Consider the following 17,156-nt stretch of genomic DNA (forward strand, 5'->3'; position numbering starts at 1 on the left):
AAATGAAAAAAAAAAGAGATTTATTGTGAATAAATGTAAACGAAATTATCTCTGTAAAACATGTTTATTATATATTTATCGTTTGGATCTTTTAACTTGTTTATTGTTAAATTGGACAGATTTTCGCTTGTTTTTACCAAATGACCCTTTCAACCGTTGGTGCCGCTTCACTTCCCAATCTATTTGTTTAGCACTAGCACCGTCGTTACTGTTAAAAGTATTACTACTGCCGTGCCCTCCTCTCGTTTTGCTTTGTTCTTCCAACATCTCGGCAAATTTCTCTGCCGACATAAATATATCGCTATCGATTCCTTTCCCCTTTTTCTTTTCTTTATTTTTCGAATTTTTTGTCAACTTTCGATTCAAACTGGAAATTAATTCATTATCTAAAATTTCTCCATCATCGGAATCGTTAAATTCCATATCACTCAAATCTTCATCTACGTCAACAAGATCTATGTCATCAATATCACTTAAATTTTGCAATTCGTCGTCCGCAATATTGTCTTCATAAGTATCTTCCGATATATCATCATTATCATAATCTTGAGACTGAGCATCACTATCCTCATCATTAGCTTCCTCATTATCATCAAAATCTTCATCTATTTTGACTTCTGAAAATTATAAATGTAATTAAAATAAAGAATATTACTCGTGGTTTCTATAATAATGGTTTCTATAAGAATGTGAAATATATTAAAGTTATAAAGCCTAAATAAAAAAAATTATTCTTTCACTTTCTCTTTAAAAAAAGAAAAAAAAGATATATTTTATATGACGTAAAAAATGTAACATTACTTTTCTTTTTCCTGGGTACAATATTCGCCGCAATGTCTAAATCGTCAATATCTGCTTGTTTGCTGCCCATACGATCCAGCATATCATTGAATTCTTCGCTATTAACGCTTTCTACGTCTTCATTATCATCATCATCTTCTTGTTTAATATGCTGCTTTATCTCATTTTTCTTCTTTAGGTATCGATAGAGGAATAATTCATCCACTGGTATTCGCTCCTCTGCCTCGTTGAGATACGCCATGCTATCAACGGGTAAAGAGCGTATACCTTTAGGTATGTATCCGGCGCGTTGTGCCAAGGGATCGTTTGTCCTCTGTACCTTTTTATCATCCAGTTTCTTTGGATTTTTAAAGACATATCGATCCAAGAATCGGATCAATGTCAGATCCTCTAATGGATCGCCTGTGTACGTAATTGGGTTTCCTACAAATTAAATAAATAAATAAATTCACATAAATAACAACTACATATATCGAATATAAATTGCATATAAAATTTTTGTTTAAAATTTATCATACCTTGAATAATTTGATTTGCGAATAAAGCGACACTTGGATGAAAATGTCTAGACAATGCTTCGAGTTCAGTGTTAAATCCTTTGATTGCACCTGCATAAAGCGGGTTACGACAAAAAGGATCGTATGCTTTTACATTTTGCACGTCAACTTTTATATCCGTCTCTTCCTTTATATCAGGCATCGTTTCCGATGTGTTGTCCGCGCCAATCGTAATATTCGATAACATAATGGAGTTTTCTTCATTTTTAGTTTTTTCTATCACACCAATCTCCTCTACATCTGATAAGTCGTCGTTTATTTCGCATACATCATTCTCGATTTTAACAGTTTGTGATTTAAGCAACATATGTTTTAGATCTTGACGTCCTTGAAGAACTTTTGAGACGATGTACAGTATAGCGCACGCCATATTTGCAGAAAAGTAGAACGTAATTTGCAAAATCCTCTTAATGAAAGCGTATAAACGTATTATACTTTGATCTTTCTGAAGAACTCGATACAACAAATTTAGAAATATCGCGCGTTTTGTCGCTATTCCTATCTGCCGATCAAATAACTTCCTGTAAAAGGCTGAATAAAATCTATTTGCTTGAGATTCGTCTCTGCCTGTTATCTAAAAGAATATAAATGTTTGTTAATATTATAAATTGAAAATTCAAAGATCAAATATATTCAACGATATTACAACAAATACTATTCCTTAATACTTACTTGATGCAATAAATTAAGGGCGTTTAGAGAGACATTAAATGACCCAAGATGTACCACTTTGTAGACAGAATCAATATGCTCATTTAATACTTTCGAATCTATTTTGGCAAAGGGGTACGCTCTATTAACGCCCATTAGAATTGCTGCCATCATCCTACTATCGGGTTCTCCTTTCTTCAGACATGCTTTGAAAAATGCAAAATACACTTCTATCAGTGTAGCAGCTATTACATCGTCGTTCTTATCCAAAGCAAATTGCGCCAACAGACATATAGCATAATATTGAGTACGCTGGGCCACATTTTTTCTAAACAGCAACTTTTGAACTTCTCGCAGAATTACGAGCTTCATATTTGAATGTTCATACAATAACTTATTGATGCAGAATACAGCTTTGGATGCAACTTTACTCTGTGGATCGCCAATTTTATTTACCAGCAACTCTAACAGTTTATGTTCCTGTTCGGCGTTACCTATCAGCAAATCTGTCATTGCAGCTATCGCCTTCTCGCGATTTGTATCTACTGTGTCGGAAGCTACCAGAGACAAGTTCGATACAAAACATTCGTATTGCTGGCGAAGTTGATCTTCAAAGTACCAATGTGCTAACAATCTATTTCTGGAGCCGTTTGTCTTGACGATGGAGTCTTCATTTCCTATATCAAGTTTATCTAGATTTTGTTCTTCGAATTTCAACAACTTAAATTTGGGATGTAATAGGTCAGTAAGAAAGAGTTCCTTCAGGGACATAATGACCATGCCGCATTGATTGTGCTTGGCCCCTCGCACTTGAGACACCAAGGATGTCAGACGACCCAGATTATATTTTGGATTATCCTGCACCAATACTATACTGGCTGCTATTTTATCCGAGGTAGTACCTTGTTGCAACGCCGTCCTCAACCACTTCATTTCCGAGTCGTGCGACTTGGATTGTTTTAATTGAAAAGTAGCAGTCTCCGCGTCCAAATATTTTTTCCCCTCATCTTTCAAACGCAATACATCGACTTCCGATACAGTATGTTTGCAAGGTTTCTCTGTCTTCTGATATTCTTCGTACCATTTCTGTTTATCACTAGCGAGGTTATCACGATCACCAAACCTTTTCTTCATCTTTCCACGTGATACTTTGTATAATAGATCTAATAATAAACAATTAGAAAAATGTTAAATATACATATATGTTTATACGTAATGCAATGCTTTAATATTTATAAGATTTATAATTGCAAATATGTTATTGCCTAAGTTATTGGTTAAGTACCAACGAGGTATATTGAAGCCTCTCTAGAAATTTTCCAGATCCTTGTAGTACGCTAACGCCAACTGGATCTATTAGAGCGGAACTATATGGCCAGATCCATTTTTCAGTACCATGATAAAACAACCAGTTGGTTCATGTCCGTACTAAATCCATAATTGTTTAAAATATATATATTATTTTAGTTGAATATCACACAAATTCTTTTTTTTATTTTAATACATGTTATGGATAATAAATATACGTACTATTAAAAAAATTATTAAAATTATTTCGTAGGATAAGAGGTCCGACTGTAATCTTTATTTCATATTATATATTTATAATTTATGAAATAAAAAAAAAATATATATATATATATATATATATAAACTTTTAACATATAATTGAATAAACAAAATTATTTGATATATAATCCATTCATATATTAATCTTATATTTTTCTTATACATTTTCAAATTTAAACTTGTTTTTGAAAATGAAAATAATCACAATTAAATAATGTAAGAATATTAAAAGAAAGAAAAGTATGGTAGTTAATTATGGAGAAAGAATTAAAGATAAGTCACGTTTCTTTTTTTTATTTTCTTCATCATGCTAATTAAAAAAAAAAATAATTAATCAGAAAATAGTATTGCGACTAGATTCTTGAAAACAGAAACTTGTGAGATATATAAACAACTTGATAAGATAAGAATATTAAGAAAATATTTGTTATAGATTAATATCATTCCTAATTTTTTCTCCATTTACAACGTACATAGATAAATACACTTGTATTTTCCAACTTGTATCATTTTTGTTTCAAATATAATAAAGTATATTTCTAAATTACATCCCCTTTTAATCATGCATTTTTCCATAATAATGGAATTAATAATATAAATTTTATGATTATATATAATATATATTCCTATCAAAAATTTGAGAAATTGATAAAATCTATTGATCTAGTCCACGATGCCTCCTTTTCATTCTTGCATATGGCCCAATTTCAGGATCCATCACAAAATCATACAAAACAGAAACCCATGAATTATGCTGTGGCAAATTGTCATAAAATTCTGCAGCTATACGTTTCACCTATATAAAATAGTTAAAATAATAAACAACATATATATATATATATATATATATATATATATATATATATATATACATCTGCATATATAATTGTATAATAACTGTTAATTAAAATTATAATTTTTTATATACTTCTGGCAATCTCGAACCAGGCACTGCAGGAAAGTCATGATGCTCATTGTGATATCCAACATTGAAAGTGATGAAGTTCAGGGGCCCATAGTAACTATATGTCTCAAAACCCTTTTTATACATATAATGTTCTGATATAAAATGTCCTGCCACAGGATGCAATCCCATTGCCATAAATGAACCAATAAGCAAATAAAACAATACTTTACCACCTAGAATTATATATTTTGCTTTTTATTAATAATTTATAAATTAAGATTATTAATGATTATTCATTCATATTAATTATTATTATTATTCATTTATAAGCAAATTCTGAAACTTACCGAAAAAATACCATACACAACCGTCAAATGTCAATTGTATAACTAAATTGATGTATTCTAGAAAAGTTGGTCTCTTTGGATATGTTACAAGAGGCCGGAATGCATAGAAGAATGGTTGCAACAATACCCAACACAACTTCCCAAAAGTTGTATTGAATAACTTTGCTTCTAGTAATGTTGGTAAATCTGTATCTAATTTTTCATCTCCCTGATACTAATCATCAAAAATATACTTTATTAATATGCATGTGGGATTAAGAATATATATATAACACATATCGCGCTAAATAAAATGTAAATCATACAATATATCTTATACAAAGTCCTATAATACTTACACGATGGTGCTCAAGGTGATATTTTTTAAAACTAATAGATACTGGTAACCCTATTGGCAAATTTGCAAAAAAACCAAACAGTCGATTATGCATAGGTCTGGCATGTCCAAAGGCAAGATTATGAGAAATTTCATGTACCGCTATAAAACAATACATAATGTATTAAAAGTTATATATTAGTAAATAATATGCACATTAGAATACAGATTTACTATGTTAAAACATTAAATATATATACATACCAAGCATAAGAGAATGGTTTATTACCCCACCAAAGCAATATGCTAATAGCAAGAGTTTCGGATAACTTAAGTCTTTGACAATGAAAAATGATAAGAACTGTATTAATACCATTCCAGTTACAACCCATTTAAAGTTTGGATCATATCCAAACAATCTTTTAATCTGCGGGTATTTCTCTGGAATAAAAAAGCATTATTATTGTAATAAACATAAAAGTTAACTGAATAAAATAATAAAAAATTATGATTTTAAAAAATCAATAAAATATCTTTCAAATATTGTAATATTTATATAACATATTTATAAAATAATATTTATTTGCAGAATTTCTTAAATCTATCTGATGATTAAAAACAGTGAAAAATATATTTACTTCAAATAATATGTATTTCAAATTAATTACATATTTTAAGTTGAAATCATCTATAATTCTTGTGTAACATATTTCAGTAAATTTTTTTAATACCAAATCTTTGTATCTCTCATGAACAAATTTTAAATATTAATAAATAGTTTCAATAATAAATAACCCCTTACATATTATATTAAGCAAACTGCTAGTTTTTAATTATATACAATTTACTAAATTAATTCATTTTTAATTGCACATAATTTACTAGATTAATTCTAATATCTAAATATTTCCTAAATTTAACATTTTTATATGTTTTATAATTTTTATGTAACGATAGATTAAGAACATAGTGAGCTCAAGTAATTATAAAAATAATTTTTAAAATAAATACTATAGTTCATGTCTTCCATATCTTTTAATTTTACTTAATATATAATTTTATATATTAATTTAACTATATATATATATATGTTAGAGTATTTAACCTTATATACACTGATTAAACCTCATTGTTTAAATTTTGCTAGAAATGATTGTTAAATTGATAACACATTAATATAATTAACTACTTTTTTTCTGTGTAGTGTTCTGTCATACCTAAAATTATTTTACGTCGTGTGGCGTGCGGCTCCTCTGTATAAACCCACTCGAAGTCCGTTCTTGAAACACGTTGGCCCATCTTTCCACGATAATTATTGTATAAAAGGCGAAGAAGAAATATGAGTCTTAATGGAATCTAAGAATTGAGTGACATAGTGCAGGCAAGAAACCAAAATAAATGTTATTTCCCGCTACGTACACGCCCTTGAACCTTGAATCTTGAATTCACAATCTCTTCATGTGATGCCGGTATCTCGTATTCATATAGTTCTACAGGGTGCTCAAAAATTAACGAATACGTTTTATTAGTCATGTTATATCTCTAACGAGAATAGTAACTCGTCAATGCGGTTATATGTTTTGGAAAAAATTACAAGTCAGTGCAAGTTATTTTGTCAATTGTCATTTAGATTTAGGCCCGATTACATCAACATTATTTTGGCTTTAAGCGAGACTTAAATATATGTCTGCATGTCTTTATTCATTTAGAAAGAAAGACACATATTTAAGTCTCACTTAAATCCAAAATAATGTTGGTGCAATCAGACCTTAGCGAAATATTAATAAACTTAGGAATTATAAATTCTCAAATTTCTAATAATCTAAATAACTTGACAAACATACTATTGTATTATAATTTAATATTTATGCTTTTACGATCAATTTAAAATAAATTTAGAAAACAAGATTGTGCGTCGTTTACTTACATTGCCAAATAGAAAAAAATTAAAATTCTTTGTTATTTATTAGAAAATCATGACTTTCTTTTTTCAATTTGTTCTTTATCACTGTACATAATTGATGAAAGTTTATTTGATAATTTTAGGACATCCTCTATATGAAATGTGACTCATATCTGTGATATAGTTACGCCACAGCTCACAGGTTATATGTACAAGTTGAGAAGAACAAATAAAATTGCAATTACATAAACTTCTATTATACTAGATCGCTAATTTCTATAAAGATAAAATATATAAAGGACAAAATATATAAGAAATATATATATAAATAGCGCGTAATCTTTTATTTTTTTTATATTCCCTATAATAGAAAAATAAAATATACACTTGATATTTTTTATGTACATACATTTATTGTAAATTTACTATTCACTATCACGTCTTATCAAGAAAAACGATAAATCAAATTTTGCGACAGCCGTATAACATTTCACCTACACATAAATGGTCGCGCTCAGCAAAACAGCTGTTCAGTTGTCGTCTTGTCAACATTCGACGTTTATTTGTTGGTTCCAAGAGTAAAAACCAATCACATTCGTTTGCTAGGTTTGTTCTGCTGAACGCGTCCAATGGCTATCTTTGTATCACATTTCGCCACATTAGCAATCTATGTATAATATATAATCTATGATCATTCAGCGTCCAAATTCCACGGTCCGCGGTTCGCGGTTTGGTTATAAAAATAAGAATGAATAAGAATTTTGATGGCATAATAAAACACAGGAGAACATCTTACAATTAGATTATATATGCAAACAATTACAACGTTATCTTAATTTATGAATAAGGTATCTGATAACGTTATCGCTATCAGAAAATGAAAAAAAGATACAAAATAAATATAATCGAGTATAAAAAGCTCTTTGAATCTTCTTACCCGAGTGTTACTGAAAAGTTATGTTGTGTCTCAACTTGAGAAGCCTTTTAACTAGAAAAATAATTGTGAATAATTATGTGCATCTTGTTTATCTATCGCAATCCAAATGCTGATATTAAATCTTATCGATTCATAATTGCAACGAATCGAGATGAAATATATAAACGTCCTGCGTTATCTGCTCACTATTGGAATAAGCATCCAGAATGTTTAGGAGGTATGATAAAAACATATTAGTAAATTATTTTAAATAGTAACATTGTAAAAAAAATGTTTCTTAAGTATTATATAGTTTAGAATACAAAGATAAAATCACGTTTTAAGGAAAAAAAAAAAATATTTTTGTGACAGTTTTAATTAAAAAAAAAATTTATAAATAATATAGGTATTGACATGGAACCTGGTAGAGAAGGTGGAACTTGGTTAGCTTTGTCACTGAAAGGAAAAGCTGCTGTTATTTTAAATTTGGTTAATGAAAAAAATCTTAATTCATCAAAGAAGAGTCGTGGTTTTTTGATAAGTAATTTTGTCACTTCCAACGATTCTATAGAAACGTACTTGAACGAGTTATATAAGGAAAATAGTAACGGACAACCATATAATCCTTACTCTCTGGTTTTATTAGATTTAAAGTAAGTAAATTATTGATATGTGGCAATATAAATCCAAATATTTAATTGTTTCTATTTAACAATCTTTAGCAATAGTACAATGTAGCGATAACACATTTTCCAAGCTAAAATCTCACATATTGATTACAGTTATACAATTTTTTTTCAGAAATGCAAATACGCATTATTTAAGTAGTGATTCAAAGTCTACTGGACCAAAAATGTGTGACAGTGATATTATAGGTATTGGAAACAGTGGAATAGAACATTCTTATAAAAAAGTTGAAGTAGGAAAAGAAGAATTTAAATGTATTGTACAGAATGCGAATGTATCAAAACAAAACACTCTTATTGAAGAACTCATTAATTTTCTAAAATCACGGACAAAGTATGATGTGTATATATATATATACATTAGAATAATATATACAAATACATTTGCGTGATACCAAATTTATTTAAAATGCTCATACAAAATTCTGAATTTTATTTACAGATATCTACCAGATCCTGAATTACAAAAGACTTATCCTACAGTATATGAAGAGCTTAGTTCAATTTTTGTTTCTGAAAATGAATATGGTACAAGGACACATTCTATATTATTGATTGATGGTTCAAATCATGTAACATTTGTTGAAGAAACTCTTACGTCTGATCTTACGTGGAAGCGACAGCAGTTTCAAAATGAATTGATATATAGTAATATTTATTGATATTTAATTTAATTTTTAATTTAATATATTAAAGAATGACTCTAAATTGGAAATTAAATCATGAAAGGATGCAATATTTTTTCAAGTTTCATAGAAATGTAAAAATGACAATTGAAACAATTTATATATAACGCAAAAAAATACGAAATAATATGTAAAATAAATTTATATATATATATATATATATATATATATATATATATATATATATATTTATACATTCTATATTTATACATTCTATATTTATATGTATGCAGCAAAATATTTACATACTGCCATGTGTTTAAATGTGTCTAAACGTGTTGAGCTATAACGATTGATATATGTATACTCTTAAGCATACAAACAAACATACACCAAACATATTTTAAAAATGAAAACAAAGTCTAGTTTAATGTTATTCAATAATTATATAATAAAAATATTTTATATATACATATGTAATCATTTAATTATTTGAAAGTAGTTTTATAAAGTTTTACGGATTAATCGTGAATGTGACTTCACAGTTTCTTTAATTCTTCTCAAATTTTAGATTGAATTGTAAAATAATTACAGCTTTTTTTCTGGTACAATAATTTTATTCACAGTTTATTTCGAAATTTTTAATTTAGTGGTATTACAATTTAGTAGATTATATAAACCATTATAATACAAGGTGTATACTATCGGGAAAACCTGATATTCTCAGGGAATTTTATTATACCTTGAAAAATTATGGAATTCTCATGGAATTTTGTTAGGATTTTGTCAGGGAATTTAAAAAAATATCAAAGAACTTATTTAAAAATTTTTTTATAAAAATTTAAAATATTTTAAGTTTAAAATCTGCTTAAAATATATATTTTTTGTTTATGTCAAAAAATGATATGCTAAAATAAATAAACTTATTTTAAAATTGCATCTAAAAATATTTTAATTTTATCTGGAATTTTGAACAAAAATGCTTGGAATTCTCAGGCAAGTTTTTTTGCAGAATTTGAGTATACACCTTGTAATAGTAATAATGATAATTACATTTATTTGCGTAATCTTAATGGAAAACAAATTTTTGTAGTTATATGTATAAACATCTGAGACTTTTAGGCAATTCGACGTGAAGATTAAGCTTTCTGCTGTCCATGCATATTTATATTTACATATAAATAATAATTACATAATACGAAATTTAAAAATATTTGCAATAAATACGTATATATATGAATATACATTTCTGATGTGCACAATTCGTGTTTGCAAAAAGATCATAAATAATTTGTTATTTTTAACCAGAATTTCACACTTCTAATTTGGAAATTTTTTCTTTTCAGAAAGAAGTAATAGTAATTAATTAACGGTCGATTTATCTTGGAATGCGAAATTTACTTTTTGCCTGTTACAATGCTACAGTTTTCATAAATAATATTAAAAAATCATTAACTCGTCACAATAATGCATTTGAATGCGAAATATGTCATAGAGAAAGTCATAAAATTATAAAAATATTAATAAAAATTAAACAAATATTGATATTTTTTTACAAAATGAATCTCTAACCGAAAATAAAAAAACAAAAGGAACGCGAGAAAAGTAGGAAAAGCAAAAAGATCACAATTTGCTGTCATTTTGATTTGATTTATTGGACAAGTTGCCTAGTTAGCCATAATGTTTTCATGATTTTTGTGAACTATTTCATATTGAAACCTATATTTGCATATACAGAAAAAGAATCGCGGAATTTTATAGCGGTTGTCACAGCTGGGGCGAAATCATATTAGATAGTAATATGTTCGGATAGGTGTTTGTCGTACTCATATTTGCAAGTGTATAATTGTTGACATATATTACACGTATATTGATTCGGAACCCAAGGTAACAAGTTGTCCAGAAACTTCAAAACTTGAGACTCGATAGAATGCTTCAATTGCAAGTGTAATCGAAATTCATAGTAAGAAAAAAGACTCCCTTTGCAGTCAGGACACTTATATATTTTACTATTCAAGTGATTTTCTCTTGTTGTTGATACGTTATTTGTATTCTGGGGTGCTGAAACATTTTTTAAAAAATTTATGTTATTTTAGATAGTTGGTACATTTATATATCGGTCAAGTTCATCGTACAATTTATACAAAAATAAAAATTAAATGTCTGGCTTTAAATAATAATTTATATAAAACTTAGAATTTTTAATGATTTATGATATTTCAAGCATTATAATGTTAGAAAATTTCGTTTGTGTACATATGTTTTATATTTTAAATAAAAATTTAACATAATTTTTTAAGAATCTATTTAATTACTTAATTTTTTAAAATTTGCTTTTATTTTTTGTCTTAATTACTTAAAAAACAAAATTTTGCTAACTTTGCAAAAAACCGGATGTGGGTGTAATTTTAATTGAACCTGGCTTGCAAAAGTACATTCTTTTTGTTAAAGGATTTAAAAGTTCTAAGTAAGTATCGTTAATGTTTTATTTTGTGCCAACAAGTAACTATAGTACTTTAAACATTAAAAAAAAAATTATTTACATCAGCATTTTAAATAAGTAGTATACGTTATAAAATTATATATTATAATTATTAATGATAACTATTAATATATTATAACAAGTCGCAATTTTTTTACGATGTTTAAACATATGTAAAAGCATTAAAAAAATACCTTAAAAAAATGTTTTTACCAATATATGTTATAACTAGAAGAATTCGTATAATTTAGTAAACAGAATTTAAATGTAGGAATTTGAATTTTTTAACTATAATTTATAAAACTTTTACGTATAATGTGAAACTGTTTTTTAAATATATTTTAATGTTTTAAACATATGTCTTAAAGATATTTTCATTTGTTGTAAACATAAATTCTCTTTGTGATGAGGTAAAAGATATTTACATAAAATATATCATAAATATAAGAAAAAAAAAAACAGTTTTTACTAACCTGGGGAATCGTGCATTAACCATTTGTGTGAACGGAATTCATTGTAAGTTCGAAATGTAACACAACAGTTAGAGCATCGCAATTTAATTGGGTTTCTATTTTGTGGCACGTTACCAGCCGAAGACACTAAAAATAATTTTATTTATTTATGCCATTTTAGATAGATAGTATATTATAGCTAAAAGTCTCTATACTTTAATTCGTACAGAAAAAAAGATTTAAATGCAGGAATCTGAGTTTATTGATATCTATAATTTAATCTGAGTTTATTTAACTATAATTCAAACCTTGCAAATAGCCAAGTATGAGAATAATTTTAATTGTCTGGTTTCGAAATTGCCTTTTTTCCAAAAGGAGCATTAAAAATGTTTAAATATCCTAATTCTATTTAATCTTTCTTGTCCTGTAGACATGCAATTAGATTTTCAGACACTAGAAAATAATTTGATGTGTCCCAGTTTAGATAAATAGTATATTATATATTATCAATGCATTGTAATTAGGCCTATATACAAATTATGTACAATATACTACTAAAAAAATTTTATATTCTAAACATATGGCTACTTTCAAACTGCTACAACTCGATGGAAAATTATCGTAAACATTAAAAAAAGCATTTTGAAATTTCAAGTTTTAACTTTAACGAGTTCTTTTAAATTTTTTATCTTCCTCGTTCTATGCTTAAAAAATCGTTTTGTTCCTTAAAATTTCTCCCCAAAAATTTAAATCAAGTTCCATACATTACAACATTTTGCTTACAAAATGTTTTTTTTGGTAAATTTTTCTAAAATTTGTTTGACCGAGATACTCGATTTTGAAACTAAACCTATATTTTTTAGAAATGAGAAAAAATTTTTTTCTCTATTGAGCACGTTAAAGTAAAAAGACTAATATTTTGCATCTTTTAATTTAATTGCATGCAAGTCAAGTCATATGCTGGTTTTACTTTAATGATTAATGTAAGAGAGCATCTTTTTACAATTTTTCTTTACATATACATATATTCTCATACTAGCTTATTTTTATTTTCCTAAAGGACTTTTAAATGTTAATATATAAGTTTAAAGTATATAGTATAAAAAATGTTAAATATATAATTTTCTTACTTTGAAGCCTTATTTTTTTGTAAGGTGTGTTAAATGTAAATGTCTGCCGTTCACTATTGTTGTCCATTGAATTAAAGAGCTATAAAAGAATATGTTAAAAAGTCGATTATTACCCTCCGCCGGCACGTAAAATTTGTATCCTTTCTTTTATACTTTTTTAGACGTAGAATCACGTGGTAACATTCACATGCCATTTAGTACGTATATGTCGGAGGTTTAATCTTATTTTTCGAGAGAAACTTTATTATCGAACTCCAGAGAGCCGTATATGCTACATATTTAGATACAAATATCACTTTATCTGGGTAAAATTTTTCAAATATTTTTTATAATTGTTGTTCATCAGATTCTAAAGAGAATGAGAATGAGGATCTTTAAGTCCACACACACACATTCAATTTAATTAAATACTTCTTCACACACACGCGTGCATTATTCAAAAGCTTTTAACGTCATAGCATTGTATTAGCATTAGCCCCCAATTCTGTGATACGCTGGACTTAAATACTTACATAGAATTTCTAAAATATATTTAAATAAAAAATGCCAATACATATATTTATATAAAAAAAAAATCATATTTTTTAGTCACCAAATAATCGATCACGAAACGATGACACTCAGAAAAATGATATTTTATGGACTTTTTAAGCTTCTGGCACATATTTTCCTTACATTATTTTAACAGCACATGAATGTTACCACGTGATTCTACATCAAAAAACTAAAAAAAAAACTACAAATTTTACCCACGAGGGGTAAAAATCGACGATTTTTTAACATACCCTTTTCATTTTTAATTATCAGCAATTACCACTCGCCGCAGTTAATTTTCACACTAAACGCAAGAGCAAATACAAATAAGAAATTATTAAATTCAAGAGCAATATGTATAATCACATGGAGCCAGAACAACAAGTAGTCCTAAAATTTTCTTTTTATTTAGGTACGAAGGGCGTGGCTAAGCATAAGAAATAATAAAAAAGACAAAAGCTATTGTCCAGCCGTAACAACACGGCAGCAATAATGCAACAAAGAAAAAAGTTTTGAGAAAAGATACATTTCTGCAACGTTTTTCTAACTTTAATTTTAGGCCAAACTATCTTCGTCTTTTTTTAGATAAGTTTAAGAAAAAAATATAACTTAAACCGAAATTAAAATTAACCGATATAGAAAAATCAGTTTTAAGTATCATAGTATTATTATATTATCATTAATATTAATATTATTATTAATCATTATTATTAATAATAATAATAATAATAATTATTATTATTATTATTATTAATATACTAATAGTATACTAATAATGTAATGTATTATTATTATTATTATTATTTGCCGGTTTTAGACAACTGCAAACTGTCTTCTCGTTTCTAATTATGATGCATTTGTATTTAATGTATCTTTTTTTTGAGTTCTTTTTGAAATTATTTTCTTATTTTTTTATTAAGAAGGAAAAAAATGCACGCATCGTATTTTTTTAAGAGAAATCTCATATTTTGTAGCATACAAATATAATATTACAAAATATGATATAAAGTTTAATATAAAATATTTTAATTTTTAATAATTTTTTATAGTTTTTTCTTAATGTTTTATACGTAATTTATATAGTTAGTTAGTTAGTTTATTTAATCCTTTGCCTTTCGGCTTAGGATAAACTTCTGGTTTACATAATCACAATTAATCATGTACAATACATTATCATAATAAAACATAATAAAACAATATAATAGAATGCTAAACTGAACAAAGATAAACTAAGATGACTAAAATATTATCAACAAAAAAGAAAAAAGAAACAAAAATCCACTATCTATTTTTCACAGTTTTTAACAACGTTTATAGCGTTTATATGTATATTTATATATCTAGTTTTTTTTTTCTGTCTGTCTGTCTGTCTGTCTGTTTGCCTGTCCCTTCTCCTTTCTTTTTTGTCCTTGCTTTGTTTTCCTCCCTAAAATACTGTTAAGCTGTGGTTTTTTCTTTTCGACCACATCCTCTTCTTCCTTCTCTCCCCTTTTCTCCATTTTTCACTTTTATCTATTATCTCTCTAATAATCCTCAGTCCCTGCCCTTCTTCTCCTAGCACCACTTCCATTTCCTCCTCCTGCCTTGTTACCTTGCCAACCTTACGTGTCATAAACTCTCCTTCTCCTTCTTATCCAATCTACGTATCGTTTCTCCTTCTTCTTTCCAGTGTTCCCTTTCTCTCACTTCATTGCTACCAGCTTTCTATTATTCATTTTCATTCTTCTATTCAAATATATTGGTCTTTCTTCCGTAATTATTCTCTTATACTCTTTGTTATATATGGACTCTTCTATCTTCTTCCTTCTCTCCCTTTCCTCTTTCTTCCTGATGCTTCTTACTACTTTCTGTGCTATGTCTTCTGCCTATTCTCTTCTCCTCCTCTCTCTCTTTCCCTTCATATTTTTTCTTTTCTAGTACCTTCCTCCTTATCTTTGCTCATTTTCCTTTTCTTTCTTTGTTCCCCATTCTCTCTCCTTCTCCTTCAAACATTCTTTAAATATCTTTAAATTCTTTCAATATCTTCCCCGATTTTCTTGTTTCCTCTTCATATTTCACCGCTCTTTTCAGCGCCTTTACTCTGATTTCCATGAATTTCCCTTCTTCCATTACTATATAGTTTGGTGTTGTCCTTTCCAGTCCCAGAATCTATTTCACATATTTTTTTTATTCCATCCAGTCTTTCCTCCTTCCTTCATCCCCATATTTCCGCTCCGGACAATCCCACATTTTTCACTAATGCCTCGAACATTTTCGCATTCTTCTCACATAGTCTTTTTTAAATATTTTCTCCTCTATCTTGTCCCCACGTTTTTTTATTGTTATCATTGTCTTCTTTTTCCTTTCTAATATATAAAGCCCCAGTAACTCATCTCTTTCACTTCTTCTAATCTTTCTATTCTCTTCTCCTTGCTCTTCCTCTTCCTTTCTCAAATATCATTACTTTTATTTTTCCCGAGTTCAACCTTAGCTCTCTTTTCTCTAGAAATTTTTTGAACCTTGTAAGCATACTTTTCAATTCATTTTCTCTTTCTGCCAATAAAACTACATCGTCGGCATATGATATTGTCCATGTCTTTCTTTTTCCGACTATCACCCCCTCCCCCTCTATCTGCTCTTTTTTCATCTCCTCTTCCAAATCCGCCATGTAAATGTTGAATGTCGGGCTACTATATATATGCTATATACTATATACAAATATGGAAAGAATTTAGTAAACTGTATAACATTTTAAGAGCAGATTAATATAATTTATTAAATGATTGATGTATTAATCTTAATATACAATAAGTTTTTTGTATCACTGGAACAATTATATTCGGTACTATTATTAACTGTTGTAATAAATAATATTAATGCAGTAGTATTATTATTTTTGGTAGCCAACTATAGATTTCGCTTCTATTATAAGATATTGCTAAATTATTATTTTTGTTATGTACAAAGTGAAAGTAACGGTTAGTGAACAACTAAAAAGTTAATTAATTTAGAATAATATTCTTCAATGCAATTACAGTGATACAAAAGAAGATAGAAATTTCCTTTTAAAATAAGGCGAAGTTGTTTGATTTATCTTCCTTTTTTTCCTTCACAATTTACATTTATAAATATATATATATATATATATATATATAATTGTAGATTTATAAAAAGATATTAAATTTGCAATTATGTAGAAAGATTCTGCAGTCAATAAACTCATTTACATACACAATGATATTGATTATAATTTAACACAATTTATATTATACTTATTGTTAGAAACTTTTCGTGGATCAT

At 27.5% G+C, this 17,156-nt stretch overlaps 3 protein-coding genes and 1 long non-coding RNA gene across 9 annotated transcripts; 1 reads left to right on the top strand and 3 right to left on the bottom strand.

The window, feature by feature from the left end:
- Window positions 1–15: 15 nt before the first annotated feature.
- On the bottom strand, window positions 16–3,352 carry Noc1 (Nucleolar complex protein 1). 3 transcript variants are annotated; one of them, XM_072904776.1, is made up of 5 exons: window positions 3,275–3,352; window positions 2,031–3,172; window positions 1,320–1,932; window positions 802–1,224; window positions 16–617 (listed from the first exon to the last, which is right to left on the bottom strand). In XM_072904776.1, exons 2-5 carry the CDS (start codon window positions 3,141–3,143, stop codon window positions 76–78), a joined length of 2,691 nt encoding a protein of 896 aa, XP_072760877.1. In that variant the 5' UTR covers window positions 3,144–3,172; window positions 3,275–3,352; the 3' UTR covers window positions 16–75. The 3 variants fall into 3 exon arrangements, with proteins under 3 accessions (XP_072760877.1, XP_072760878.1, XP_072760876.1); XM_072904777.1 differs by having other exon boundaries at window positions 3,295–3,349; XM_072904775.1 differs by lacking the exon at window positions 3,275–3,352 and having other exon boundaries at window positions 2,031–3,268.
- Window positions 3,353–4,004: 652 nt separating this feature from the next.
- On the bottom strand, window positions 4,005–7,591 carry Ifc (delta4-sphingolipid-FADS-like protein ifc). 4 transcript variants are annotated; one of them, XM_072904619.1, is made up of 7 exons: window positions 7,461–7,591; window positions 6,366–6,648; window positions 5,413–5,589; window positions 5,171–5,310; window positions 4,833–5,046; window positions 4,507–4,718; window positions 4,005–4,374 (listed from the first exon to the last, which is right to left on the bottom strand). In XM_072904619.1, the coding sequence occupies exons 2-7, from the start codon at window positions 6,445–6,447 to the stop codon at window positions 4,234–4,236; spliced, it is 966 nt and encodes a 321-aa protein (XP_072760720.1). In that variant the 5' UTR covers window positions 6,448–6,648; window positions 7,461–7,591; the 3' UTR covers window positions 4,005–4,233. The 4 variants fall into 4 exon arrangements, with proteins under 4 accessions (XP_072760720.1, XP_072760722.1, XP_072760723.1 ...); XM_072904621.1 differs by having other exon boundaries at window positions 6,366–6,638; window positions 7,461–7,551; XM_072904622.1 differs by lacking the exon at window positions 7,461–7,591 and adding an exon at window positions 7,076–7,312 and having other exon boundaries at window positions 6,366–6,638.
- Window positions 7,592–7,699: 108 nt separating this feature from the next.
- Window positions 7,700–10,779, top strand: Tango2 (transport and golgi organization 2). Its single transcript, XM_072904623.1, has 5 exons — window positions 7,700–8,205; window positions 8,374–8,620; window positions 8,769–8,987; window positions 9,096–9,301; window positions 10,626–10,779. The coding sequence occupies exons 1-5, from the start codon at window positions 8,064–8,066 to the stop codon at window positions 10,643–10,645; spliced, it is 834 nt and encodes a 277-aa protein (XP_072760724.1). The 5' UTR covers window positions 7,700–8,063; the 3' UTR covers window positions 10,646–10,779.
- A 489-nt stretch (window positions 10,780–11,268) lies between these two features.
- Window positions 11,269–14,255, bottom strand: LOC140672447 (uncharacterized). Its single transcript, XR_012047897.1, has 4 exons — window positions 14,129–14,255; window positions 13,344–13,422; window positions 12,235–12,360; window positions 11,269–11,340 (listed from the first exon to the last, which is right to left on the bottom strand). It is a non-coding gene; the product is annotated as an uncharacterized lncRNA (long non-coding RNA).
- Between the last annotated feature and the right edge of the window lie 2,901 nt (window positions 14,256–17,156).

The sequence above is a fragment of the Anoplolepis gracilipes genome, chromosome 13 (assembly GCF_047496725.1).
Source record: "Anoplolepis gracilipes chromosome 13, ASM4749672v1, whole genome shotgun sequence".
Lineage (NCBI taxonomy): Eukaryota > Metazoa > Arthropoda > Insecta > Hymenoptera > Formicidae > Anoplolepis > Anoplolepis gracilipes.

What these genes read in the sequence shown, in the direction of transcription:
- Ifc (XM_072904619.1), bottom strand. Translation starts at nt 6,447, where the DNA reads ATGGGCCAACGTGTTTCAAGAACGGACTTCGAGTGGGTTTATACAGAG. An exon ending in ACGACGTAAAATAATTTTAG is followed by an intron (nt 5,590 to 6,365) that starts GTATGACAGAAC and finishes TTTTTATTCCAG; the next exon opens with AGAAATACCCGCAGATTAAA. An exon ending in ATCACCTTGAGCACCATCGT is followed by an intron (nt 5,047 to 5,170) that starts GTAAGTATTATA and finishes TTTGATGATTAG; the next exon opens with TATCAGGGAGATGAAAAATT.
- Tango2 (XM_072904623.1), top strand. Translation starts at nt 8,064, where the DNA reads ATGTGCATCTTGTTTATCTATCGCAATCCAAATGCTGATATTAAATCT. An exon ending in GCATCCAGAATGTTTAGGAG is followed by an intron (nt 8,206 to 8,373) that starts GTATGATAAAAA and finishes TAAATAATATAG; the next exon opens with GTATTGACATGGAACCTGGT. An exon ending in TTTCTAAAATCACGGACAAA is followed by an intron (nt 8,988 to 9,095) that starts GTATGATGTGTA and finishes TTTTATTTACAG; the next exon opens with ATATCTACCAGATCCTGAAT.
- Noc1 (XM_072904776.1), bottom strand. Translation starts at nt 3,143, where the DNA reads ATGAAGAAAAGGTTTGGTGATCGTGATAACCTCGCTAGTGATAAACAG. An exon ending in CGCAAATCAAATTATTCAAG is followed by an intron (nt 1,225 to 1,319) that starts GTATGATAAATT and finishes TTTAATTTGTAG; the next exon opens with GAAACCCAATTACGTACACA. An exon ending in TGTACCCAGGAAAAAGAAAA is followed by an intron (nt 618 to 801) that starts GTAATGTTACAT and finishes TATAATTTTCAG; the next exon opens with AAGTCAAAATAGATGAAGAT.